The sequence below is a fragment of the Panthera tigris genome, chromosome D3 (genome assembly GCF_018350195.1).
Source record: "Panthera tigris isolate Pti1 chromosome D3, P.tigris_Pti1_mat1.1, whole genome shotgun sequence".
Lineage (NCBI taxonomy): Eukaryota > Metazoa > Chordata > Mammalia > Carnivora > Felidae > Panthera > Panthera tigris.
The window spans coordinates 40,646,801-40,674,695 of record NC_056671.1 but is presented as its reverse complement, the minus strand read 5'-3'; the positions used below and the strand labels follow the sequence as shown (position 1 = coordinate 40,674,695).

At 39.6% G+C, this 27,895-nt stretch overlaps 2 protein-coding genes across 11 annotated transcripts in view; one reads left to right on the top strand and one right to left on the bottom strand.

The window, feature by feature from the left end:
- Positions 1-16,751, bottom strand: part of MYOM1 (myomesin 1) — a 163,426-nt gene extending 146,675 nt beyond the window's left edge. For 2 of the 10 annotated variants that reach the window (XM_042962773.1, XM_042962771.1), the window contains exons 1-2: positions 16,393-16,445; positions 5,884-5,978 (exon numbers count right to left, since the gene is read on the bottom strand). Coding sequence is in view for 2 of the 10 variants with exons in the window: in XM_015540792.2 (XP_015396278.2) it covers positions 5,884-5,978; positions 16,702-16,711 (105 nt within the window). In the remaining 8 variants the exon portion in view is untranslated. Of the gene's footprint in view, positions 1-5,883; positions 5,979-6,901; positions 7,340-15,638; positions 16,471-16,701 lie in introns of those variants that run through there. The other 8 variants (XM_042962769.1, XM_042962766.1, XM_042962767.1 and 5 more) reach the window with 8 other exon arrangements.
- Positions 16,752-16,840: 89 nt separating this feature from the next.
- Positions 16,841-26,857, top strand: LOC102971525 (myosin regulatory light polypeptide 9). Its single transcript, XM_007089490.3, has 4 exons — positions 16,841-16,989; positions 22,224-22,422; positions 22,866-23,027; positions 25,862-26,857. The coding sequence occupies exons 2-4, from the start codon at positions 22,239-22,241 to the stop codon at positions 26,032-26,034; spliced, it is 519 nt and encodes a 172-aa protein (XP_007089552.1). The 5' UTR covers positions 16,841-16,989; positions 22,224-22,238; the 3' UTR covers positions 26,035-26,857.
- Positions 26,858-27,895: the final 1,038 nt, after the last annotated feature.

The window sequence follows — 27,895 nt, the reverse complement described above, 5'->3', positions numbered from 1 at the left end:
AACAGAACAAAGATGCACAAACAAAACAAACCTTCAGACTTAGGAGTTTCAGGTACAAGCTTACAGAGCTAGATTTTCCTATCCTGCTCACCAGATAATACTGAGCCTAGAAAATAAAAGGCAAAAGGCAGAGTACCCACTACAGCAGGGGAGCAAGGACCAATAGAAGGAATGGGGTGATCCTCAACCCAGAAGGAAAGGGGCCTTTGGAAGAAAGAACAAGGGAGTAGAGAGAAAGATAAGGGATAATTTATCCTTAAAAATGGACTCTTGGAGCACCTGGGTGGCTTAGTCAGTTGAGCGTCTGACTCTGGTTTTGCCTCAGGTCATGATCCAGTCAGGGGATCCAGCCCTTTGTCAAACTCTCCGGAGCCTGCTTAAGATTGTCACTCTCTCTCCCTCTGCCCCTCTTCCCCCCTCATACACATACTCTCTCTCAATCTCAAAACAAACAAACGAACAAACAAACAAACTCCTAACTTTGAAGGCATTAAGCTAAGTGAAATAAGCCAGGCACAAAGAACACGTTATATGATTCTATTTACCTAAGGTACCTAGGTTAAATTCATAGAGACAGAAAGTAGAATGGTAGTTTCCAGAGGCTGGGGCAGTGGGGTGGGGGAAATGGGAACTAGCGTTTAATGGGTAGAAACTTTCAGTTGAGGAAGATGAAAAAGTTCTGGAAATGGATGGTGGTGATAACTGTATAGCAGTGTTAATGTACTTAATACCACTGAACTGTGCAACTTGAAAATGGTTAAGATGGTAAATTCTTGTTATGTGTATTTCACCACAATTTTAAAACAGGGACTTCTGATTCATCACTGTTCTGCATGAACAGCCCACAGTTCAGCAGTCCTGGACATTGATAACTCCATTCCCCATAAGATAGATGGGGGACTCAGAGAACTTGGCCACCTTGGGCAGAGGGGAGAGCATGAAGGGGGAACCATGCCCCTCCAAGGAGCAACTCAACAGTGTCAGCTGGGAATCTCTTGGTGAGGAGAGAAACAGACACACCCCTATCACACCTGGGTCTCATCAATGTGTACACACTATGTTCTACTGCATCCATAGATAACCAATAACAATTAATGAATGCATTGTACTATTCCACAATCATTGGTGTCCTAGTCCTTAAATACTGGACACATGGATGTTTCCAGTTATTCATCAAGACTAGAAGTCAGGGTTAGGAATTAGGAACATCTTCATTTGCAACCCAGCTCTCTTATTACATCTATGTGTGTTCCCTTCAGAGGCTCTGTTTCTCTGGCTGTTTCTTCATGGTTCCCCCAATTGCGTGGGACTGGAAGAGTGGTTCTCCTTCCTTGCTACACATTAGAATAGCTAAGAAGATTCTAAACTGTACTCCAACTCAGACCATATTTCAGGACAATTACCTCAAAATCTCTGGGCATGGGACACAAGAATTTCTAAAAGCTCCTAAATGACTCTAATGTGCAGCTCAAAGGAAAAATGATCTCTTAGGTCTCTTTCCATTCTAAAATGATGAAAGCCTCTGAATTAAAAAGAGAGCTATAAATATTTTGTACAAATAGAGGTTTTCCTTTTCAATTACCTCCTTGTAAGTATTTTCGCAGAAAGGGACTATGAATTAAAGGGTATATTTTGTGAGATTGCTATTTGGAATAATTGGGCTATGCCATCTAGCACGTATGAATATGCTCTTTCTTCATGGCCACATCAATATTGCAATGTATAATTTTAATTTATTTTCAATATTTATTTTTTTATTTTATTTTAGAGAGAGAGCATGTACCCTAGCAAGGGAGAGGAGCAGAGAGACAGGGAGAGAGAGAATCCTAACCAGGCTCCGCACAAACTGTGAGATCATGACCTGAGCTGAAATCAAAAGTTGGACACCCAACCGACTGAGCCACCCAAGCATCCTTAAATTTAATTTAAATAAATTTAATTTATTTAATTTAAATTTAATTTATTTCAGCAAGTTTAACAGGCGTGAAATAGATCTCACTGCTATTTTAATTTTATTTTTTAAATTATTTTTATTTTTAAAAAATGTTTATTTATTTATTTTGAGAGAGAGAGGAAGAATGTGAGTGGGGGAAAGACAGAAAGAGAGAGGAGAGAAAGAGAATCCCAAGCAGGCTCTACGCTGTCAGTGCAGAGACCGACACAGAGCTCAATCTCACAAACTGAGACCATGACCTGAGCCAAAATCAAGAGTCAGATGCTTAACTGACTGAGCCACCAGGTGTCCCCTCATAGCTATTTTTAAATGCATTTTAGGGGCGCCTGGGTGGCTCAGTCGGTTAAGCCGCCGACTTCGGCCCAGGTCATGATCTCGCGGTCCGTGAGTTCAAGCCCCATGTCGGGCTCTGTGCTGACAGGTCAGAGCCTGGAGCCTGTTTCAGATTCTGTGTCTCCCTCTCTCTGACCCTCCCCCATTCATGCTCTGTCTCTCTCTGTCTCAAAAATAAATAAACGTTAAAAATAAAAATAAAAATAAAAAAAAATAAAAAATAAATGCATTTTAGGGGCGCCTGGGTGGCTCAGTCGGTTGAGCATCCGACTTCAGCTCAGGTCATGATCTTGCGGTCCGTGAGTTCGAGCCCCGTGTCAGGCTCTGGGCTGATGGCCCAGAGCCTGGAGCCTGCTTCCAATTCTGTGTCTCCCTCTCTCTCTGCCCCTCCCCCGTTCATGCTCTGTCTCTCTCTGTCTCAAAAATAAATAAATGTTAAAAAAAAAATTTTTTTTAAAAATGAATGCATTTTAAAAATTCTTTTTGAGTCTGGACATTTCTATCAATGTTAGCTAACTATTTGGTTTTCCTCTGTGTGAGCTATCTTTTGACCTTTGCCATGGAGATTATTTTTCTCGAGATCATTCTTAATCTGTTAATATATTAACAAAATAAAATTGCTATCATTGATTGAGAACTACTATGTGCTAGATACTGTACCATGCTTTACATATGTTTTGCTTTATTCTTTACAAAAATTATACAAGGCAGTTATTATCCCCAAATTATAAATGAGAAAACTAAGATTCAGATAGGTTAGGCAAGTTACCCAAAGTCACACAGCTAATAAATAATGGAGCTGGTATTTGAACTCATCTCCATCTGGCTCTCAAGAACTATCTCCCTTACTGGACAAGTGAACACTCAATGCTTGCACTGCTCACAGTACATGCTGATGTTTTGCACCATGTGATTCCTGCTCTCTGACCCACAGTGATGGGTCATTTCAGACCTAAAGGTAACTGATGTACATCCTTACCAGCAACCTATGTATGGCCTGGTCCAAAAGGTGAGCCAAACCAATCACATTCCTCTCTTGAGAATTTGAATTTGGAAATGTTGAGCATCAGTGCACTTAATAGAAGGAGCAAAAGTGGAAAAGGTAGAATGAAGAGTTGCTTTGCGAATACTGGAGTCAGAGGAGCCATGACAAACTGAAATTATGAGGCACCAGAAACTAGGGTTAGCAGATAAAGAAGGTTGGTAGAGAGAAAACTAAGTAGGTGTGCTCAAAGAAGCAGACCTAATCAGAGAACAATCATTTGGCGAATGAGAGAAAAACCGAAGAGTCAATACCTCAAAGCTCCCTCTGTTTTCAGTAACTTTCCAGTTTAGATGCTATTCATGTATATCCCTCACCTAGGTATCCTTTTTCGTGAGCTAACTGGACTGGGTCTCTGTTCCTTGCTATTGAACAAGTCAAAATAAAACACTCTTTTTTTTTTTTAATTTTTTTTAATGTTTATTTATTTTTTGAGAGACAGAGAGGGACAGAGCATGAGTAGGAAAGAGGCAGAGAGAGGGAGACACAGGATCTGAAGCAGGCTCCAGGCTCTGAACTGTCAGCACAGAGCCCGACACGGGGCTCAAACTCATGAACTGCAAGATCATGACCTGAGCCGAAGTCGGACGCTCAACCCACTGGACCACCCAGGCACCCCAAAATGCTCTTTTCATTAAATTTAAAAAACATTCTGGATATTAAGCTTTCATCTGTCATTTTGTTCATAAAATGTTTCTATTTCAATTCTTTCCTTGATTTCATTACATTTTGACTTTTGTAAAAGTAGAACCATCAATCTGATAATCAGTAACACTTTCACAGGTCACAAACTTATATTTGCACAAACAATAGGGACAGAAAGCAGAGAGTGGTTGCCTGAAGGTGGGGGAGGAGAGAAGTGGGAGGAGTCAGGAAGGATGGATTTACAAATAGGCATGAAGAAACTTAGGGGGAGATAGATATGTTCAATATCTTGAGTGTGGTTAAGTTTTCACAAGTGTACACATGTGTCAAAACTTAGGATATTATACATTTAAATATGTGTGGTTTACTGTATGCCAATGATGCTTTAGTTAAACCATTTTTAAAAACATATATATTCTTCTTTCCAGTTAAGATACTTAAATAATTCTATTTCATTCAACTTATTATGCTTTATGCTTAATTGGAACTCACCTGCAATTTATTGTGGTTTATGCTATGTGAACTTAATCAAAGTTTATTTTTCTCAGTTTTAATATTCTCTTTTTCAACTACATTTCATAAATAGTTACTTCTTGCACCATTGTTTATTACACTTGGAAAGTCATGTGCTGAGCCTATAATTTTTTATCTATTCCTATTAATATCTTTCATTCCTTGGCCAATTTTTCTATTTTTAAACCTAATACTACCTGGTTTGGAGGTCTGGAATTTTGTTCCTTTGTGATATTTGTAATGTTTTAAAGTCAAGTAAAGGACTTTACATGAGGCAAGTGTGCTAATGTTAGTACATACACACACACACACACGCACACACACACACAGATGTTCTCATATAGTTACACAAAATAAATCTCATGTAGCTATTATACATATTATTTTAATAAACATCAGATGCACCTTATATGAAAACAGTTTTAATAGAATTACTATAAGAATTAATAGAGTAACAGAGTAACAGGGTGCCTGGGTGGCTCCGTCAGTTAAGGGTCAGGTTCTTGACCTCGGGTCAGGTAAAGATCTCACAGTTCATGGGATCCAGCCCCACGTCAGGCTCTGTGCTGACAGCATGGAGCCTGCTTGGGATTCTGTCTCTCCCTTTCTCTCTGCCCCTCCCCCGCTCATGTGCATGCACTCTCAAAATAAATAATAAATAAACTTAAAAAAAAAAGAAGAGAAGAACACCAAGATTTTATTCATTGTCTCCCCTGTCTTGAGCAATAATTTTTTGGGGGCCTATATATCCAAATAAGATCTAACCTATCTGTGACTAATCCAGCCACCACAACTACCTGTGTACCAAGAAAATTTTCATTCTGGACCTAACAGGCCACACAGAAGTTTGATAACGTACATCTGGTTGCATTTCAACACAGGACCACTTTCATCATTTAACCACTTCCTAAGTCTCCTTTATTTTTTTCTACTACCTTTGCCTCAAAGTTCTTGAATAAGGGTTACAGTTTTAACTTAGGTTTAACTGAGCACACATGACATGCCTGGCACAGCGCAAGGTCATGGGAATAAAAACGGAAGGAGGCACTCTCAGGAAATATGTGTACTTTCATATCGTGGCTCTTTCTTCTTCCTGAAGCAGGTAATGAATCATGTAGCACACAGTAAGACACTGAAGGACACGAATCTTGGAAAGGCCCCTTCAAATTTAACTTCAGGTTCTTTGGTCTTTCAGGGATTATTGGGTGGTGCTGCCAGACCAGTGATTTAATGCTTTATTGAATCAGTGCTCCATGGGGTAATACAAAAGGAGGTGTTCTGTGTTAAATGTTGACAAGTTATATGAAACAGAGACTGCCCATAGAAATTACTTTCATTTACCATTATTTTTCGAGGAGAAAGAAGAACTCAGAATCAAAAGTTATAAAATACTTACAGGTGGCTGGCAAAACAGATATTGCCCCAAGGCACTGATTTCAGTGGAACTAAGCCTTGCTGGAAAGTCTGCAAGAAACCATAAAGTCTCTTTTCCTGGGAAGAACAAAAAAATAAGTCAACATTTTGGGCAAATATTCCCACTCCAAATTATTGATACAATCATTTTTATCAACAGCTAGCATGCTTCACCAATCAATACAGCATAGAGGCTGAAAGCTCAGGCACTGAGGTCATATAGACCTACATTAGATTCCTGCCCCTTCTCTTCCCCACAATATGAACTTGGGCAAGTTACTAATCTAAGCTTCAAGTTCCTCATTAGTAAAATGGAGGTGACAGTAACCATCTTGCAGGGCGATGACTGAAAGGCAATGTTAATAAGACACTCAGAGCTCCTGGCTTATAGGAAGTACTCAATAAATAATCATAACAATAATAATTCATTATTATTATTAATGAATACATTAAAAAACTTCTACTTAGGTGGCACCTGGGTGGCTCAGTTGGTAAAGCTCTGACTTTGGCTCAGGTCATGATTTCACAGTTCACGCATTCGAGCCCCACGTTGGGCTCTGTGCTGACAGCTCAGAGCCTGGAGCCTGCTTCGGATTCTGTGTCTCCCTCTCACTCTGCCCCTTCCCTGCTCATGCTCTGTCTCTCTCTCTCTCTTAAAGATAAATAAACATAAAAAAATTTAAAAAAAAACCTCCCACTTTGAAAATGTAAAACTAATACAGGATATGTTTACAAGCTAGTTGGAAAACAAGTCAAACACACATAAAAAAGCAAAGAACAATCCAAAGTGATTCAATATTTTTCAGTGTAATAAGATGTTAAATATGAGGTTCATGTTATCCCAGAATTCTGGCAGATAGCCCAAAGGCTGAGAGCATTAGTTCTCAGAACATCTATCCAGGCATGCTATATGATTATACAATTTCATAATTATGAAATCCATTTTGTGACCCCTAGTTAATGTTCCAATTCAGGAATAATAGGAGACAAGGAGATCAGACCTGAAAGATTCTAGAGAGACCAGCATACGGAATTCTTCAGAAAGAATTGTCAGAGCTCTGTGCATCAGTTCCACATACAGATGGCGTGAGGAGTAGGTGGTACTTCTCATAGCACTTTGTAGATATCAGTCACCCGCCTTCAGCACGTATTGTTGCTGGAGGAAAGCATGCTGTTGGACCCACTGTCAGTCTATTGCAGGCAATCTCTTTTCTCTCTGTAAGTTTGTACTATTTTCCTTTTTACTCTTGATGTTCTGAAGTTTCACTGGGACATGACTTGGTACAGATTTATTTTTATTTTTCTTGTTTCATATTTGGGTGCATCTTCAACCGGAATAAAGATTATAAAGATTTTTGACTCTCAATCCTGGAAAACTCTCAGTCGTCTGTTTCAATATCATTTTCCAACATTCTCATTTTTATCTTGTTCTGGATTTCCTATTAAATATACAATGGACTAGCTCAATATATCCTCCATGGCTTTTGACCGCTCTTTTATATTTTTACTTTTTTGTCTCTCTGTGTTACATTTTGGTGAAGGCCTCAGTACTGTCTTCTAATCCACTACTTCAAATGTCTAAAATGTCATTTCTTACCATCACCATACCCACCCTCCAAACTATTTCTCCCCCATGTTCCTTATTTCAGTGATAGGCATTACCATCTATCAGAAATTCTAATTCCTTCTTCTCTCAGGCTTACCTTCTACTAATCCTCTATACTATTATCACAGTGATTTTAAAAGAATACAAGTCTGGGGGCGCCTGGGTGGCTCAGTCGGTTAGGCGTCCGACTTCAGCTCAGGTCACGATCTCACGGTCCGTGAGTTTGAGCCCCACGTCTGTCTCTGGGCCGATGGCTCAGAGCCTGGAGCCTGCTTCTGATTCTGTGTCTCCCTCTCTCTCTGCCCCTCCCCCGTTCATGCTCTGTCTCAAAAATAAATAAACGTTAAAAAAAATTTTTTTTAAAGAATACAAGTCTGATAATATTAATCCCATACATAAGACAGATCAGTGGTATCCCATTGACCTTCAGAAACATGGCTTTGAGGTCATTCAGGGCATGGTCTCTGGCCACCTCTTAGGCCTCATATTTTTGCCGTTTTCCCATCATACCCTACCTTCCAGTTCTTCATTCATTCAATATGTATTTTTATTTATTGAGTGCCTTTAATGTGTTAATTACTGTGCTGGGCCTTCAGGATACTTCAGTAAACAAAACAGTCCCCCAAACCCTGTCTTCATGGAACTTAGTAAAAAAAAAAAGAACAAAAACAAAAAACTGGGACCTCATCAAAATGAAAAGCCTCTGCACAACGAAGGAAACAATCAGCAAAACTAAAAGGCAACCGATAGAATGGGAGAATATATTTGCAAACAACATACCAGATAAAGGGTTACTATCCAAAATCTATAAAGAACTTATCAAACTCAACACCCAAAAACCAAATACTCCAGTGAAGAAATGGGCAAAAGACATGAAAAGACACTTCTCCATGGAAGACATCCAGATGGCCAGCCGACACATGAAAAAATGCTCAACATCACTCATCATCAGGGAAATACAAATCAAAACCACGATGAGATAGCACCTTACACCTGTCAGAATGGCTAACATTAACAACGCAGGCAACAACAGATGTCGGCAAGGATGCGGAGAAAGAGGATCTCTTTTGCATTGTTGGTGGCAATGCAAGCTGGTGCAGTCACTTTGGAAAACAGTAAGGACGTTCCTCAAAAAACTAAAAATAGAACTACCCTATGGCCCAGCAATTGCACTACTAGGCATTTATCCACGGGATACAGGTGTGCTGTTTCGAAGGGACACATGCACCCCCATGTTTATAGCAGCACTATCAACAATAGCCAAAGTATGGAAAGAGCCCAAATGTCCATCGATGGATGAATGGATAAAGAAGATGTGGTATATATATACAATAGAGTATTACTAAGCAATCAAAAAGAATGAAATCTTGCCATGTGCAACTATGTGGATGAAACTGGAGGGTATTATGCTAAGTGAAATTAGTCAGAGAAAGACAAAAATCATATGACTTCACTCATATGAGGACTTTAAGAGACAAAACAGATGAACATAAGGGAAGGGAAACAAAAAAAATATAAAAACAGGGAGGGGGACACAACAGAAGAGACTCATAAATATGGAGAACAAACTGAGGGTTGCTGGAGGGGTTCTGGGAGGGGGGATGGGTTAAATGGGTAAGGGGCATTAAGGAATCTACCCCTGAAATCATTGTTTCACTATATGTTAACTAATTTGGACGTAAATTTTTAAAAATTAAAATTAAAAAAATAAGCAGTAAACAAAGTAAGTAAAGTATATAGTTATGTCAGAGGTAATAAACGCAGTGGAAAAAATAAAGCAAGAGAGAGAATGCTGGACTTGGAAGAATGAATGATGGAATCTTAAATAGAATGACCAGAGAAGGCATTATTGAGATGGTGACATTTGAGTGAAGACTTGAGAGAGTTGAGGGAGAAAGCAATGAAAACATTAGAAGAAAGATCGTTGAAAAGGAACAGCAAATACAAAGGTGTCAAAGCGGAAAAATGCCTTCTTCAAGAAACAGCAAAATCAATATGGTTGAGCAATTGGCAAAAGCAGGCAATAGGAGATAAAGTCAGTGAAGTTCACCAAGTCTGGTTTTTTGGGGGGCTTATTATAGGCCACTCTAAGGCATGTGGCTTTTACTCTGAGGTGAGACACCATTGGAGGGTGTTGAGTAGAACAATGACATGATCTAATTTATGTTTTAGAAGGATCACTCTGTGACTATGGAGAGCAGAATTCCGGGAAACATGGAAGTAAGAAGACCAGTTAGAAGACTACTGCAAAAATCCAGGTTTGATACTTTTGTACTAGGATGGTAGCTGTAGAGGTGATGGGACATAGTCAAATTGATATGTTTTGAAGGACTTAACCAATAGGTTTGGCTAACCGCTGTTCTAGACCCTGGAGATGGTTTAACCACAAGGTTGGATGAGGGTCAGAAAAGAAAAAGGTGGCAAAGATGAGCCAACGGTTTTTGACTTGAGCAACTTACCCTAGACGGAGAAGATGGCAGGAAGAGCAGGGTCTGTAGGTAAGATCAGAAGATCAGTTTTCAAAAGGGAGAAGACAACATATGGGGACAGATGCTAGCCAGTAGGTAGATGTGGTGGTGAGAGCTTGTGGAAGTCTATTTTGCCCAGTGACTTAAAAGGTCATCAACTGAGAGCAAGGATGGGAGAAAAGGTGCTGGAGATGCAAGGAGACAAATTTTAAACTGATACCTAAGAGAGCAGAAGCATCAAGATAACATCAAGGGCTCACTTGAGGTCTTTGGTCATATGTAAACTATGACCATTCAGGAGTGCCTGGGTGGCTCAGCCGGTTGAGTGTCTAACTCTTGGTTTTGGCTCAGGTCATGATCCCAGGGTTGTGGGATTCAGCCCCTTGTGAGGCTGAGCACTGACTGTGGAGCTTGCTTAAGATTCTATCTCTGCCCCTCTCCCCAACTTGCTCTCTCTCTCACTCTCAAATAAACAAAGTGAAAAAAAATTTAAACTGTGACCATTCAGCTTGTTTCCTCCAGTTGAACAGACAAAGCATTAGCATAATAGTTAGTTTGGGGTAGGACAACTGCTCTACAAACCCCAAATTTTAGTGCCTTAACACAACTGAAGTTGATTTCTAAGAAATTTACATGGACTATCTCACCTGATGCACACAATGGATGACTAAAGTAGATGCTATCATTATGCCCTTGTCTAGATAAGAAAACCAAAGAATTGTTTGAAGTAAGCCTAAGCCATAATTTTTGTTTTAGGTATTCGTTTTATTTGGGAGTATTTTTAAAAAACTGCCTCACAAGATTAATTCAGCAAATGTGATTTGGTCACTACATTCATTCATTAACAAGTTATTATTAATATCAACTATGTCAGGCTAAAAACAGTTTATGATCTTAGAAATATTTGCTTTTTAGGGGCGCCTGGGTGGCGCAGTCGGTTGGGCGTCCGACTTCAGCCAGGTCACGATCTCGCGGTCTGTGAGTTCGAGCCCCGCGTCAGGCTCTGGGCTGATGGCTCGGAGCCTGGAGCCTGTTTCCGATTCTGTGTCTCCCTCTCTCTCTCTGCCCTCCCCCGTTCATGCTCTGTCTCTCTCTGTCCCAAAAATAAATAAAAAACGTTGAAAAAAAAAATTTAAAAAAAAAAAAAAAGAAATATTTGCTTTTTCATCAGTGGAGGAGCAATTCTTTAATTAATTGCCGGGAACAGGTAAATTATTTTCTAGGTAATTCTTATTTCATCTTTTGGTTTGCCTTATTCATATTCTCTCTTCTCTCTTCTTGAATCTTTAGTGTTTTTTCTAAGCATTTATCTTTTTTTTCAAATGTATTTTTTTGTTGTTATTTATTTTTGAGAGAGAGTGCAAGTGGGGAAGGGGCAGAGAGACAGGGAGAGAGAGGACCCGAAGTAGGCTCCACATTGACAGCAGAGAGAGCCTGATGCAGGGCTTGAACCCACAAACTGAGAGATCACAACCTGAGCTGAAGTCTGATGCTTAACCGACTGAGCCACCCAGGCACCCCTCAAAAGTATTAGTGTGAAAGTAGTAACTTCCCCCAAATATTCTTAATTCAATTCCACATTATTTTTTATCTTGTATACCAATCCTGAATTTAAAAATAATTGTAATTTTTAAAGCAATTCTTTATGTAGAACTTTCTACACCCTTTTAATACATTTATTTGTAGTTTTGCAGCTTTAAAACTAATTTCCAAACAGATTAATTTAACCGCCTTAATTTTATTTAAAAGAAAGGAACTCCTCCTACTGTTTTCCTGGATTAATGCTAATTTTTTACATCCTAGTTTACATAGAAAGAATTACAATTCCATTTATGTAGGCACAACCAGAATGTAAGCCACGTCTCTCACCATTCGAAAGTTTCTTATATGCAATACAAATTGTAAGTGATCACTAGGAAATTATTGACTTTGCCAGTAAATACCAAAGGTTAATTCAGCCACACTTTCTGTTGTTTGGGTAAGGAGTTTCTCTTCTTGAACCAAAGAAGAGAGCACAGAATTGTAAAATAAAATGTGGGATTTGGGTCAGGCCATTTACCAGCTATGTGCATTTGAACAAATAACCAGTTACCAAATATTTACTGGCACCCATGGAAAATTAGGCACTATCTTAGGAGTTAGGGATACATGAGTAAGGAACACTGGTCCCTGTCCTCCCTTCTCTCCTACCCCTAGGCAAGCAGAGACATGAGTTATAATCCTGGTTCTTTTATTACGTTTTGGGTAACACGGGCAAGTTATCAAAATATTTGAGCCTTATTTCCTAATCTGTGAAGTGGAGGTAATAATACCTACTTCAGAGGGTTGTTGTAAGAACTAAATGATAAAAACGCTTAGGTAAAATACCTACCACATAATAGGTACATATTAACAGGAGTTCCTTTCTTTCTGTCTAGATTTTTCTGGTCTCACAAAAAAGCCTCACCTTGAGGCAACAGTGTCCTTTTAATAATTATAGTAACCCATAAGAATCAAATATTATATACTCTGAGCTCTTGAAACATTAATGGAAGGTTTTCTCAACCTTGGCACTACTGACATTCTGGGCCGAATAATGCTGTTGTAGGGGGCTAGCCTGTGCACTGTGGAATGTTTAGCAGTAGTCCTGGCCTCTATGCATGAGATGCCAGTAGCAGCTCCCTGGCAGTGAAAATCAAAAATGCCTTCAGGTATTCAAATATTCCCTTGGGGAAAAAAGTCACCTGTGGGTGAGAACCTCTGCATTAATGAATCATAAACTCACACGTAGTAGGTCTTGAAGAGCATTTTTAAAAGTTAAATGGCATAAAACAGACACATGAAAAGATGCTCAATATCACTCATCATCAGGGAAACACAAATCAAAACCAAAATGAGATACCACCTCACACTGGTCAGAAGGGCTAAAATTAACAACTCAGGAAACAATAGATGTTGGTGAGGACATGGAGAAAGAGGAGCTCTTTTGCACTGTTGGTGGGAATGAAAAGTGGTGCAGCCACTCTGGAAAACAGTATGGAGGTTTCTCAAAAAATTAAAAATAGAACTACCTTACAACCCAGCAACTGCACTACTAGGAATTTATCCAGAGGATACCAAAAATGCTGATTCGAAGGGGCACATGCACCCCAATGTTTATAGCTGTGCTATCGACAATAGCCAAATTATGGAAAGAGCCCAAATATCTATCAACTGACAAATGGATTAAGAAGATGTGGCATGCAGGGGCACCTGGGTGGCTCAGTCGGTTAAGCGTCCAACTTCAGCTCAGGTCCTGAACTCACAGTTTGTGGGTTCGAGCCCTGCATTGGGCTCTGTGCTAATAGCTCAGAGCCTGGAGCCTGCTTCAGATTCTGTGTCTCCCTCTCTCTCTGCCCCTCCCATGCTCAGGCTCTGTCTCTCAATAATAAATAAAAGTAAAAAAAAAAAAAAAAAAAAAAAAAAAGTTTAAAAAAAAGATGTGGCATGCATATATACATATATATATATATATATATATACGCGCATACACACACATACACCCACATACATACAATGGAATACTATTCAGCGATGAAAAACAATGAAATCCTGCCATTTGCAACAAAGTGGATAGAACTAGAGGGTATTATACTCAGCAAAATAAGTCAATCAGAGAAAGACAAATATATGATTTCACTCATATGTGGAATCTGAAGAAACTCAACAGATGAACATAAGGGAAGGGAAGGAAAAATACAATAAAACAGAGGGGGAGGCAAATCATAAGAGACTCTTAAATACAGAGAACAAACTGAGGGTTGCTGGAGAGAGGTGAGGTGGGAAGGTGGGTTAAATGGGTAATGGGCATTAAGGAGTGCACTTTTCTGGATGAGCACTGGGTGTCACATGTAAGAGATGAATCACTGGGTTCTGCACTGTAAGTTAACTAACTTGAAAATAAATTAATAAAAAAAAAGTAAAGCTGTACAATAAAGAAGTCAGAATGGGAAAAAAGTTAAATGGCCCAATTTTGAAATAGAAATCTTAGAAAACATTGTACGTACTCAATAAAATGTACGTATTATTTAGTGATATAAATTTCATACAGCAAGTTTTAATCAAAAGTTTGAAAGCCACTGTTCTATACTTAATAAGACCTTTCACATAAACTATCTCATTTAATCAGGAAACTCTATCAAGTAGGCAGGAAGATGTTATCCCCATTTTACAAATCAGAAAATTGAGGCTGAGGTCAGCTGAGTGATTTGCCCTCAGTGTTACTCAGTAGGCTGAAGAGCGGATATGATGCAGAACCCAAGTCTCTAAAGTTAAGGTAAAAAGGAGATTGTTACCTGAAGGCAAAAATCTCTTATGGGGTCAGAAGAATAGAGACATAGAGTCAGAGGTCTTTGGCAGTGGGTCCAATCATTAAAACAAGTATCAATATATTAGATGCATGTGAAAATGTGAAAAACATTTTATCAAGGTTTTTATTTTTCCACAGTTTCTTGCTAACCTTTGTGTACCCAGAGTTACTTGTGGAATGAATAAAGGCATGAATGAACACTGACCACACAATTCCTATTCCTCTTCAATCACCCAGTTTCTCTGATCACCTTTAGACAATTAAGCATGCTCCTCCATTTGCCTGGAACCTCTCCTCTCTTTCCCCACTGGCCTGTTTTTTTTTAACTTTTAATTTTTATTTTTAATTCCTTTTTTTTTTTTTTTAAATAAGCTCTATGCCCAATGTGGGGGCTTGACCTCACCACCCCAGATCGAGAGTCGCATGCTCTACAGACTTAGCCAGCCAGGTGCCCTTCCCCATTGACTTTTAGAATCAGCTCTTCAAAAGTCCTCTAGGGGCCACCTTCCACAAATCCCCACACAGGTTTATTTCTTCCCATGTTCCTTCTATGGGCCTTATGCAATTATACTGTAACGATCTGTTTTACAAACTGTTCCCTGACACCCCTTGTGCCTTTGCAATCCTTTCTACTCCCTCTCCGCCAACCCCAGAGATAGCAGCTTTATTCTATTTCAAACAGCATAAACCACAACACCCACCACAACACTTGGAAATACAGGGGCTGTATAATACCTGTTGACTGATTGAGAGGAAAGAAACAAGGCAAACAAGGCAATTATCTGACACTTAGAAAAGCAAAAGAATGCTGCTGCTTCCTTCCGAGCTGAGAAGACTAAACTATTTCATTGTGGGTTCAAGTTTTCTTTCTGAAGACAAGGACAGTAGTTGGAAGCCTCCAGGTCTCCGTGGTGGCAGGTCACCACTCAGTGGAGGTGCGAGTGCACTGCAGGGTGCTCACACTGCTGCCCAAGTCAGACTCCAAAACCAAACTGCGGTACCCCTACCTCTAAGCCATCTGGACTTGGCCTGCCGCTGCCTAGGTCTTAGGCCCTAAGCTGTCTAGCTCCGTATCCCCAAGTGTTAAGAGTTCCTTAGGACCCCAGTTATACAGATGGCTTCACAGGACTTGCTCTAAAACGATTCTGAATCATTAGGTTGGAGATAAGGCACCCAGTATTTTGAATTTTTACCAGCACCCCCGTGATTCTTAATATCAAGGCCACTTAGGAAACTAATCATCTTTGTGTCACTCCCACAAAGATTAGGATTTTTTTCCCATATTTTTCACTCCCACAAAGAATTAGGGCAGTTATTTATTTTTCAGTGATTTTTACCTCAATGTTAACCTTGGAATATGCTATTGGTTAGTAGATAAAATGCTCCTGAGGTCCTGGAAGTTGCAGTGTGTTAATATTCAGAATACATAATAATGCAACTTTTAGCTTCCTTTTAGCAGGGTGATTCAAGTGAGAGGCCAAAACCACAGCCACCCCAAGTCAGAACTGTTCTGGCCACGTGAGCCAAACTAGGCACTGAACCTCAGGGCTGGGATGACGATCCTGAGTAATATCGGTCCAACTCACTCCTTTTGTAGTTGAGCTCAGAGAGCTGAGGTGACCGTGAGCACCACAGTCTTCTCTTCCTCACCAGACTCTGGATGGAAAAGGACAGAGGACAGAACTGGGGCGGGCTTTCCTTTAACAAGATGCATTGTTAGAAGCTGTCCAAGAAAAGGAGAGCTGAGAAAAGATAGGCCGCACTTTTTAATCCCTATTTTCACCAAGCCGCAAGTCCGCTTCACAGTGAGAGATTGGGGCAAGATTTAGTTAGCTCTTGCTGGTCGCCTGTCTTCCCTCCTAGTCAGATCCCGACTTCCCTTGTTAACCGGGGCTCTGGTGGGAAAAACAGCAAACGGTTTTGAAGAGGGAGGAAATCTTCATCATCCGTGACCTCATGACATCCGCCTGGGCCAAAAAAAAAGTAGTGGCCGCTTGGCTGAGGGCCCTGGGGACTTAGGAAAGTTTGCTCCAATGTATAAGGGGTGGGACCCTTCGAAACAGCACAGTGCACAGACATAGAACCTCCTACCCGTAGACCTCACAGAGACCCACGCCCTGAGTGAGTCCCGCGCGCAGGCGCACGACCGTCCGGCGTCCGGGTCTGGCCCTCTGGGAAGCGCGGGCGCGGGTCACGTGGGCCGCGCAGCCCTCTGCGCTATTTCCCTACAAGGACTTGGGCTTGCCAGGCCCCGCCCCTGGACGTGCCCTGGAATGTGCAGGGAGGCAAACCCACAGGGCAGGCTCACCCATTTACCAACAGGAAAGGGGGGAAAAAGCCTACATTGTAAGAAGAGGTACAAAAATATGGAAACCCAGTAGAACAATTACACGAACGAACCATTACACATTCTTCTGTGTTCTAAGTCGCCCGCTTTTTGCTCCTTCCTGTGCACTCGTTCAAAATTGCGCCCTCCTAGGACACTGGCAACTCCCCCCACCCGTCGTCTTTCTATTAAGTCAGGCCCACTCTGTCGGCCGACAATGGTGACTAGGCTTCCTTCCGGTTTGCTAAGCGGAGGCCGGAAGTGTTGGTTTTAGGGGGCTGTGGGAGTAGAAGAGTGCTGATAGCGGCAGCGAGGGCAGCGAAGGGGTTACCGAAGTGCTGGGATTCTTGCGGCTGTGCAGGGTGAGTGGTGCCCGCCATAAGGTGCGCGAGGCCCATCGCGGGGGCCCATCTCGACGGGGCGGCTGGGACGGCAGTAGCGGGCCACCGGAGCCGGGGAGTGCACCTGGGCAGGTGTACTGGCGGGTTCCTTGTTTCGAGCCCAAGGGCCAGCTCTGGGATCGAAGGCCACGCCCGGAAGTAGCCGAGGCGCGGACTTTGTCCCTTTGCCCAAAGTCGGAGCTAGAGGAGTGTGGTTTAGCTCTCTGGCGCCGCGATCTTGGGCGACAGCCGGGCCTGCGAAACCCGAACCCCGCGGCGCTGACTCCTGGACTATGTTTAGTTTCTAACGTAAACTTGCCGGATTCAAGAGAGTTTGCGCAAAAACCGAAGCCCAGTGTCCGCCGTGCTGCAGCTGTTGTCGCAGCTGTGTGGCTACGTTTAGTAGGAATAACCAACTCAAATTAGCAGCTTCCTCAGCTCAGCATCCATTTCTGTAATTAGAACTTTTTTTTTTAAGTGATAATTTACAAAGAGGGGTTGAGGGTGTAGTCTGCCGTTTGAGAAAACTCCAAAATACAATACCATGTTCCTTTTTGGGTGGAGACCTCGGGTTATTGTCAGTTTGCCAGAGTGTTTCCTTTTAAAGTAGTTGAGCTGGTATATGAAAGTATATATCAGTTCTTAAAGCAGAACTTTGGAACAAATATGCGTTCAGTTGAGATTTTAACTTAAGTGGAAAATGTTTTCTATCTGAAGGTGAAGAAAGTGAATGTTTTTTAAAACTATTTGTTTCATGTTCTGGAAGGCTTTTGATAAAACTTAACAAGAAAAGCTTTCCGTTTTCAAGAGTGAGCATTTACTGGCATGTGAACCTTGACAACTAATGGCCTTTGTCAAGTGCTAAGAACTTTTTGGGTGTGGCTAAGAGATCTAATCCTACCTTTAACCGGAAGTTTGCATAGGAGTTGAAAGCTCGCTTCATTTGGAACAGAAGCATTAACCTGAAAATACATTTTTAAAAAAACTGGGGATGGCACCAAAAAAAATCGCATAAACTTCGCTTCAGGGGGAAGTACGTTGATAAATGAGGTAGGAAATTTGGTCTGGATTTGGAAAAAAGATACTACATGCTACCACATTAGGAAGTGTTTTCAAAGATGGGAGTTTTTCTTTAAAGAATGTATCATACTTCCTAGGATACTACCAGTTGTAGTATCAGTTCTGTAGAAGAAACATCTCTAGATTATTTTATATCTATTAGCACTTTATAAATGCTAGACTCTAGAATTCTAACTAGAGTAACAAAGTGTAATATTAGTATGGATTAATATTATTTTATAAATGAAACCATAGTATATCTTGAGATGCTGAAAAATCTTCTGGTTGCCCTCGGTGTGTGGAAAAAGACTTTGAGGACCTTTACTTCTACCACTTAATCTAGTCTAATATTTTCCTTACTTGATTTGTATCCCTTCTTTTGTCATAACCCTGAATTGAGTTTCTTCCTATTTGATCATGCTAAAACACCCCCAAATTCATTGCTACCAACACTTACGTCCCCTGATTTAAAACAAGGTTATACTCCTTTAGATCTGTAAACTGAATATTCTTGACCACCATTGACTATGTTTCATTCACTTTCTTGTGCATCTGAAATCCTTTCATTTTTCATAGAGGCCTGCTCTGCAAGTTTCCCTGCTTTAAAGTTTAATACAACAAATATGCCTTCACATGAAAGAGCTTTCATTAAATGCTTCAGAAATAAACTCCAGACTCTAACTTTGAATGAGTGAGAATCCTATAACTTGAAAATCTCAGATGCTTACATCTTCCCATCCTAAATAAAGAATATTTACATTGATGCATGAAATGTTTTCAGTGTTTTTTACCCTAGCTTCCTAGATTTCTATGAGTTGTGCATTTGTTTGTTACATAAAGAGAGTTACAGTCTCGCTTGTTTGGGGAAAGTCAAAATGGATAACAAACTAGAATCATAGCAAGGAGGACAGTGACAATACCATAAGTGATATGCTCTTTGTGATCATAGCACTGTTCCTGATATGGCTCCCTCTTCATCAGTGTTTATTCCACCCATACTTTTAGTTTGGTAGGAAAAACTTAACCACGCTTTCCTTACTGTAAAGATTTTATTTTCTTTTTCTAAGTAATCTCCACACCGAACGTGGGGCTTGAACTCACAACCCCAAGATCAAGAGTTGCACAGTCCATCGACTGAGCCAACCAGGAGCCCCTACATTTTCTGTATTTTAGAACAACTTACTGTGAGGCTGAACTCCCTATTGCTGAAAGGCTACCAGTTTCTGGTGGGAGATAAACTCATAGACAAGAGCACAACCTCCTTGAAAAAGGCCCAGGTAGTAACTTGTCTTAACATTATACTACCAGCTTTTGGTAGAAGTAACTATCTTAATTTTTTAGAATTAAAACTAACGTCTGAATCTCTTAATTCTAAGGATTTCTCTTAGCTTCTAAATGGTACAAGATTTTTCAGGGTCTTCCCCCACCATCTCGATCTTTTAGAAACAAAGATCTTCCTCAACTCACAGTATTTAATAATCATGTATCACCTTTGAGTTATTTTTCATTATTGTCACACATTGTTTTAACTTGAGAGTTCTTCAGGAATGAAAACTATGTGTCATTTCATAAATTTAACCAATCAGTTCATTTCCTTTTTTTTTTTTTTTTTTAATGTATATTTATTTTTGAGAGCAAGAGCGCGAGCTGGGCAGGGGCAGTGAGAGGGGGGAACAGAGGATCCAAAGTGCGCCCCGCGCTGACAACAGCCACCCCAATGTGGGTCTCAAACTCACAAATTGTGAGATCATGACCTGAGCCAAAATTGGACGCTCAACTGACTGAGCCATCCATGCACCCCTCATTTCATTTCTTTATAGTTGCTTCCCCAACTATATTTTAACCTTTTTAAGATAGGACAATTGCCTTACATTTAATTCTTAAGTAGTTTTCAACACTAGTGACATTTGATGCACTTTGGTATAATTCATCGATCATATTAAAGATTGATGATTAAGTATTGATTGAGCTAAAGTTCTGTGAAAGACCACTGTCAGTGCTGACCAAAGGGAGAAAAAAAAAAACCTTTATAACTTTTACAAACCGTTTTTACAATGAATACAAATTTAAAGAATGCATGATTAAAAGAATCATAATGGGAAATGATTTAAAATTCAAATATATATATGCAAAGGTACCTAGAGGACTCCCATCAAATTTAGTATTCTGAGTTTTTATAGATTAAAAAATGTGTCAACCATTTGACCTAGAATTCTCATCAGTTTCTTTGTTCTTAAAATAACTGACATTCCTGCCTCATGAAGGGAAGACAATGTTGTCAAACAAAACCGATGATTTTTAAAGACATGCTTTGATTTGCAAAGACACAGCAAAGAGAGGTGGACTGGTAAATATGTGTCACTCATTACATCTGGATCACTCACCCCAAGTTCTTGAGTACAGTTAAAAGATGGTGGAATAATATACACTGTAACTTTCTAGTTTTTAAAAGTACATTTAGAATAGAGGGAAAAATTAGATAACAATGGTATTTGCTGCCCCAAAAGGTGTTACAGAATGAAAATAGGCATCCATGGTGCTGATAAATTTCCAAAGGCAGCCACACAAATTGTGATTAAAGGAAACTTGGAAATTAGGGAGGAGTGTGTATCATAACTTCTGGGTCGCGTAGGGTATATCTTACCAACAGCACATTCCAGTGTATCACTGAGTGCTATATTGGATGGACTGGAATTTGTGACTCTCCTTTGTGGAATTTCCTACTAAAATCTGAGAACAGATTTAGCTTTTTAAAAAAATCTGAAGCAGAGCTTTTCTAATTATTTCTATAATTGAATTTAGTCTGGGTGATGTGGTATAATCAGGAAGAATGTAGGAAACAACTTTTTAAGCTCATAGGAAGCATTGTGTTCTAAGGTCACTTTGCGGGAGATCTAGGTAGTGCTTCATTCTTTGCAGGCCACAGATTTATTTTTAGAGCAAGGGCATAGTGTTTTGCTACATCATAGCTAAATGTTGTTTTCAGAACGTAAGCTTTAAAATTGTTATCCTGGTCAGAGAGTGAAATCAGTAGTGCCTATTTTAGTCCTGCTTGGAAGAATATAACTCAATACAGTGACCTAGTCTCGCTGGTTAGAGGTTTTGCCGACTACCATCGCCACCTCAGCTCTGAAGGATGGTACGGTAACATTTTGTTATCTGAGGACTGTGGGCTTTTTAACATCAAACAGATTTTTATAGTCTTTTAAAGATTGAGTGCTGAAAAGAAAATTGCCTTTCCATTTCAGTTGTTATTAGGCATTCTTTTTATTTTTAACTTGAATTTTACAGGGATAAATTTAGATTATTAGAGAGTAAAGGTAGTTTCCTTAGCTCTTAACATGTTTTCTAAAACTTAAAACAAATAAATAGCTTTAAAAACTGTTGCGCTATGGCTTTTGTCTAGAGAATTTAGTCACACCTCAAGGGACTTAGCTTGGCTCTGTGCAAGAAATTGGTTTTGACAGAGTGGACGTATCTGTAAAACTTCTAGGTGAATTCATAGTTTTTTTAGACTTTCCAGTTAGCTTTTCAACAAATCTCTTTCATGAGCTACTTTGATTCCAGAAGTGAGAGTGCAAGAAAATTGTTAGTTGCGAGTGGAAGAATGCTATTTGACAATGGAGATTAAGAGATGAAGACCTGTTCCATCAATTAGTCTTCCTTCCTACTTTCTGTCTACCTGAGAATGGGACGGCTAGTTTAGGCTAGGGCTGTGGGAAAGACTTGTTGAAGATGAATTAGTATTCCCCAGTACTGCCACAGCACTGAAGTATAAAACCAGTACTGTTTCCCCAAGTGTAAAACCAGTACTTACCTGGCTATGCTGCAGCACAGGGCACATGCAATCTTGTTGATATGCTCTGAGCTTTGAATTATGTGAGTTACAGTTTGGAATTTGAAGTTAGTGATGGACTATTCATTAGATGTTATGACTACTAAGGGTGAGTGAACTCAAAGTTGAGTCTGGTTTTTCTCTTTGTAGTTTGGTTCTGTGAGTAAGAGTATTGATTAGTAGAGACAGATGTTTGCTAAGTGATACTGCCCTGCTGAGTAGTTTTTAGGCACATCTCTAAGTAGCTCAGACATGTCAGGAAGTTTGATGCAGCTTAGTTTTTATTAATCTTTGTGTTTTGTATATTTCCCTTCCTAATTAGGATTTAACCACCACCATGTCGAGCAAAAGGGCAAAGACCAAGACCACCAAGAAGCGCCCGCAGCGCGCAACATCCAATGTGTTTGCCATGTTTGACCAGTCACAGATTCAGGAATTCAAAGAGGCCTTCAACATGATTGATCAGAACAGAGATGGTTTCATTGACAAGGAAGATTTGCATGATATGCTTGCCTCCCTGGGTAATGATCAACTTTAATATTATAAAGAGAATTTCTGTAATGCCTGTGAAGCCAGTCTAATGATGCTGTAGTTTACTAAGATTCAGAGTCTGGAACAGTGTTTCCCAAAGTGTGGCCCTTGGACCACCTGCAAGTTTCTGGACAGGCCTCAGGATTGGGCTGGGGGCCAGCTGTGTTTGTGTGTGTGTGTGTGTGTTGCAAACACTGATACTGATTATGAGAGCAATGTTATTCCTCCTGTCATCCCAATAGAATAGCATACTATCTCTAGACTCTTAATACAGGCCTTATTCACTGAGAAGACTTTTTCCCAAATAGTTTTGCTATTATGAATACACAGCAAACTACATAAATGATAATCTTTCTTGTCAAAAAGTTTACTGTGATGATTACTTGATGCATTTTGTGATGTAAATAAAATTATGACCCTCTTTTTTATTCAGGGAAAAATCCAACTGATGAGTATCTGGATGCCATGATGAATGAGGCTCCAGGGCCCATAAATTTCACCATGTTTCTCACGATGTTCGGTGAGAAGTTAAATGGCACAGATCCAGAAGATGTCATCAGAAATGCTTTTGCTTGCTTTGATGAAGAAGCAACTGGTAAGTCTGAGGTAACCTTTAATTACTAAGTGATTTAATTTTTAGTTGTGGTAACTAAAACATATAATAACTTGAAATATGATGACATAATACCCTCAGGTTTATTCCATACCTGTTTTTGGACAGGCTTTTCCTATGGCATGTTAATCACTCATTTTACTGCCTTTGCCCTTAAATATTTAATTTACAATTTAATAGGTGTATTTGGAACTTCTCTAGGAAACTTACATTACTCTTTTACTAGGATAACTCCATAATGGTTAGGCTGTCAGTAATTGTGTTGCATGAATAACTTTTACCAGGGCCATCTTAGATAAAGGATAAATTGCTGTAGACCTTGATACCAGTACTGTCCCGTATTTGTTTATCAGGTACCTCTCAGCTCTGAGATTGTTTAAATCTGGTGTCTAATCTTTTGCTCTAGAATCAGACTCCCTGGTTCTATATACCTATTCTGTGCGATAGCTATGTGATTTCGGGCAAGTTACTTAACTTTTTCTAAGCCTCCGTTTTCTTACCTATAAAATGGACACTAATATTACCTACTTCATAGTGTTGTTGTGATTATTAAATGAGGAAATGAGATAATTTATACAAAGTGCTTAGTATACTGCTGGCATAGACTTAACTTTCAAAAAACCTCAAAATTAACAACATAAATGTTTGATCCTTTGGCACAATTGCATATAAAGGAAACATAAGGGCGTAACTCACATGGCAAGTTTTTGAGAAGGAAGGCACACCCTTTATTTACGTATTACTTGGACTGTTTTAAGTAGTCCAAGCATAGTCTGCTGTTGGAAGCATAGTTTCCGCACAATATGGCCCCATTAGGCCTCCTCAGGTATACCATCTTCCTGTATCATCTTCCTAACCTCCTTCCAAGCTCTTCTATGCCTTGTTGTCCTAACTTACCTCGACCATTGCTCCCTCTGTATCTTCCTTACCATATCACCTGCTCCCTCTTAAAACTGAAATTCTTGGTTTTTTTTTTTAATGTTTATTTTTGAAGGAAAGAGAGACAGAATATGAGTAGGGGAGGGGCAGAGAGAGAGACACACAAAACCCAAAGCAGGCTCCAGGCTCTGAGCTGTCAGCACAAAGCCCGAACTCACCAGCCGTGTGAGATCATCATGACCTGAGCCGTAGTCGGACGCCTAACCTACTAAGCCACCCAGGTGCCCTTTAAAACTGGAATTCTTAACAGTTATACCTGGAAGGGAAAGACAGGAAACTTACTTTTTTTCTCCTAAAGTCACTTTTGTATTGCTTGAGCTTTTTACTGTCAGCAGTTGCTACTTTTTTTAATGGAAGGGAATACAGCCATAAAAGAGTTAAAAATCCTATCCAAGGGCACCTGGGTTGCTCAGTCAGTTAAGCATCTGACTTCAGCTCAGGTCATGATCTTGCCATTCCTCAGTTCAAGCCCCGGGCTCTGTGCTGACAGCTCAGAGCCTGGAGCCAGCTTCAGATTCTGTGTCTCTCTCTTTCTCTGCGCCTCCCCTGCTCGTGCTCTGTCTCAGAATATCTTATCCATTCTTCAAACTTATCTCAATGGTCACATTCTTTATAGAGCCTTAGCTGTGTTTTTATATAATATTTTTTCCTGGTTCCAGGAAAACTTAAAGCCTATCCTTTCATTCCACATCTAAAGTATATTCTTGTCTCTCTCCTGGCCTTCTGTTTTAGTTGTGTACTTATTCCCAGTCATCACAAAATCTCTCCCCACACCCAGAGCCATGGCTCTGTCTTCAACAGCATTATATTCCCATCTTTGTAACCCCTTCTAACACCTACCACAGCTCCTTGCACATCGTTGATGATAGGTTTATATGATAGTTGAATCACTTGGCTGGGGATGAGGATTTATTTCTACAAGCTGAGAGACTAACATTTAAAGAGCTTTTTTAAATGTAGAATTTAATTAGCAAAAACCCCATAAGTCTAGAGTTGCTCTTGTGAACTGACCTTATAATTTAAACTCATAGGAAATGTATCATCAGTGTTTTAGCTTAATTTCACAAAAAAGAAAATTCAGATTTTTCTTTTTACTTTATGAATTTCAGAATCTCTTGGTCATTTATCAATTTTGCTTTAGTATTAGTGGCTCTCGATCATGATGTGAATTATTTGGAGAACCTTTTAAAAATATCAATGCCATGGGGTGCCCTGACTGGCTTAGTTGGGAAAGCATGCCATTCTTTATCTCAGGGTTGTGAATTTGGGCCCATGTTGGGTATAGAGATTACTTAAAAATAAAATCTTAAAAAAACAAAAAAACTGGACCTCAGGACTTCAGTATTCTTTCCACTGAAGCACTTTATTGATATTTATGATATGGTATTAATTTTAGTGTTATTTGCTTATAGAATAAGTGTGACCAGGGGTGCCTGGCTGGCTCCTTTGGTAGAGCATGTGACTCTCGATCTCTTGAGGTCATGTATTCAAGCCCCACATTGGCTATAGAGCTTACTTAAAACAAAAACAAAAACCAAACTAAGTGTGACCATTCACGCTACTTTAAGGAACCATGAGGCTTAGATTCCTTAATCATACTTTACTGCTTTTGTTTAGGTGTAGGTTTAGGCCCTATAATGAAGACTTGGGCAGGGAAGATGATAGAGCAGAACAGGATGATAGACCTAGGCAGCTGGGCGTTGCCTAGGCAACTGTCTGCTGAGGCTGGCTTAAGCATGGGGAGATCCCATATTTCATATATTTGCGAGTTTATAGTTCTTAACATAAAGAACTATATGCTTGGTCAAGTGTAGATGTTCCTTGTAATCAGTCCCCAGAGGAGTACGTATTCTGATCCCCAGTTCTTTATTCTTTAGGCACCATCCAGGAAGACTACCTGAGAGAGCTGCTGACAACGATGGGAGACCGGTTTACGGATGAAGAGGTGGACGAGCTGTACAGAGAAGCGCCTATCGACAAAAAGGGGAATTTCAATTACATCGAGTTCACGCGCATCCTTAAACATGGAGCAAAAGACAAAGATGATTGAAAGAACTTCAGATTCCAGCCAAACGTTCCTTGTTGCCACTTTGGGTATTTCTGAGACGTTCTCTTAGAATCTGTTGCATGCCCTTAGCTTTGCAGCTTTTGCCTTTCTTGTATTTATTCTCAGCCATTTTGGGCACATGCATCTCTATATTCAGACTGGAAATGGGACTTTTTATGATTTCAGATAGAAAATAGGGCAATTTAACTTACCAGCCCCTCCCCCTCAATAACTGCAGTCTACACAGATTCAGTATATTTTTTCAGAGAAAGTTATTCACTCAATTTTTTCTGAACCATAATTAAACTTTATGATAAAAACTGGCTTGTTTAAAACTTATTTACCAAAATCGGCTTTTGTTACTTGCTTCTTCCAAAGAAAAGTAGATGAGGCAAAGCCTACAAAAAGATATGGTTGTTAGACCTCTCCTTTACTCCATCCAGTTTCTCTAACAATCCTATCTCTAATATTTATTCCTCCCCCTCCCAAAGAAATCCAGTTTAAACTGCCTTAATTGGGTTTCTTGCACTTTGTCTTTCAGTTTTAAAAATAATTTTCTATAGATTTGCAGAGACATGCTAGCTTTGGTAGCTTTAAATCTTTAAGTTTTACATATCTGTCAACATCCCTCTTTATCTGTTCTAAGCTTTTGTGTATTGCATCACGTGATTTAAAATTAGACCAGGCCACTGAGCCTAATTTTAATTTGTCCTAATTTTTAAAACTATTTTAGCTCCAAAGGTTTTATGGAATGCTTCTAACCAAAAAGATTTTTTTGTATTGAATTTCAAAATGTTGGAAATACAATCCAGTATTTTTTATTGTATGTAGTTTCTCTTTAATACAACAGTCCCTATTGAAATACCATGTTTGTTTATAGAGAGATTCACCATGAGTCCATGTATGAATTTTGGACATTCCTGACCTGCCCACAGTCAAAACAGCTGAAGCTACATGCCTGGGAAAGTGAGATCATTATTTCAATCCTAAAAATAACTTCTGCTATCTGCAAAATGCAGGAGTGTTTTCAGAGTTAATCAGAAAGTGGTAGAGTTTCACTTGCTTTGGCCTTCAAAAATCTAACTTTCAAACACTCATGAGTTTTAAAAAGACTTTGAAATGTTGGGGGGAAAAGTTGGTTAAAGAGTTGACAGCCTACAAAGATGAGTAATTGACAATTACTCTAATAACTTTATGTTTTATGCTACTATTAATAAGACATTACCTCACTCAATAAACAATTACTGAATGCCTTCAAGGCAGCAGACCTTTGCGTTCAACAGGATAGGTGAGTGAGATCCTTTAATCTGGTGCAGCCAGCTTTACAGAGAAGTAAAAAGTCTAGGAACAAGACTGCTTCTGTCCTCTTTGAGGATAGAATCTCAGCACCTACTTTTTGCCCTTTATGTGTTTCTGAATTTCATTCAGTGAGTTAAGCAAAATACTTTTTCTAGGCTCATAGCCTTAATGCTAAAATCCAGTTTGTTGAATTGAATTTCCATTTCAACCAAAAAAATGGTCACTTCTGCTTTTAATAAACGTCCAAATAACATTGTTTCCACTACGGAAACAAAGTGATCTCATCTACTAAAATAAGCTCTTATAGTATCTGCATTTTCATCTCAAATAACTTCTCAAAGAATCAACTTCCATTAGGAACAGTGAATGGTCTCCCTTGAATGAAGTAAGTCTTCTAATAAAGTAATAGCATTCTCCACATAGTAACTAGGGTTTGCTTAAGCAAAGATAATTGCCAATAAAAAGCTAAAAATCTCCAAAAGTGGATTTGACTGAAAAACCAGTCTCCATGATGGAAGTCCTACATTCCAAAAGTTCTCATGAAACCAACCTACTGCATCCTTAT

Bases quoted from the DNA above. Each gene is read 5' to 3' on its own strand.
- LOC102971525 (XM_007089490.3), top strand. From the start codon at position 22,239: ATGTCGAGCAAAAGGGCAAAGACCAAGACCACCAAGAAGCGCCCGCAG. The intron at 22,423-22,865 runs GTAATGATCAAC...TTTTTTATTCAG, and splicing joins TGATATGCTTGCCTCCCTGG to GGAAAAATCCAACTGATGAG. The intron at 23,028-25,861 runs GTAAGTCTGAGG...TTTATTCTTTAG, and splicing joins CTTTGATGAAGAAGCAACTG to GCACCATCCAGGAAGACTAC.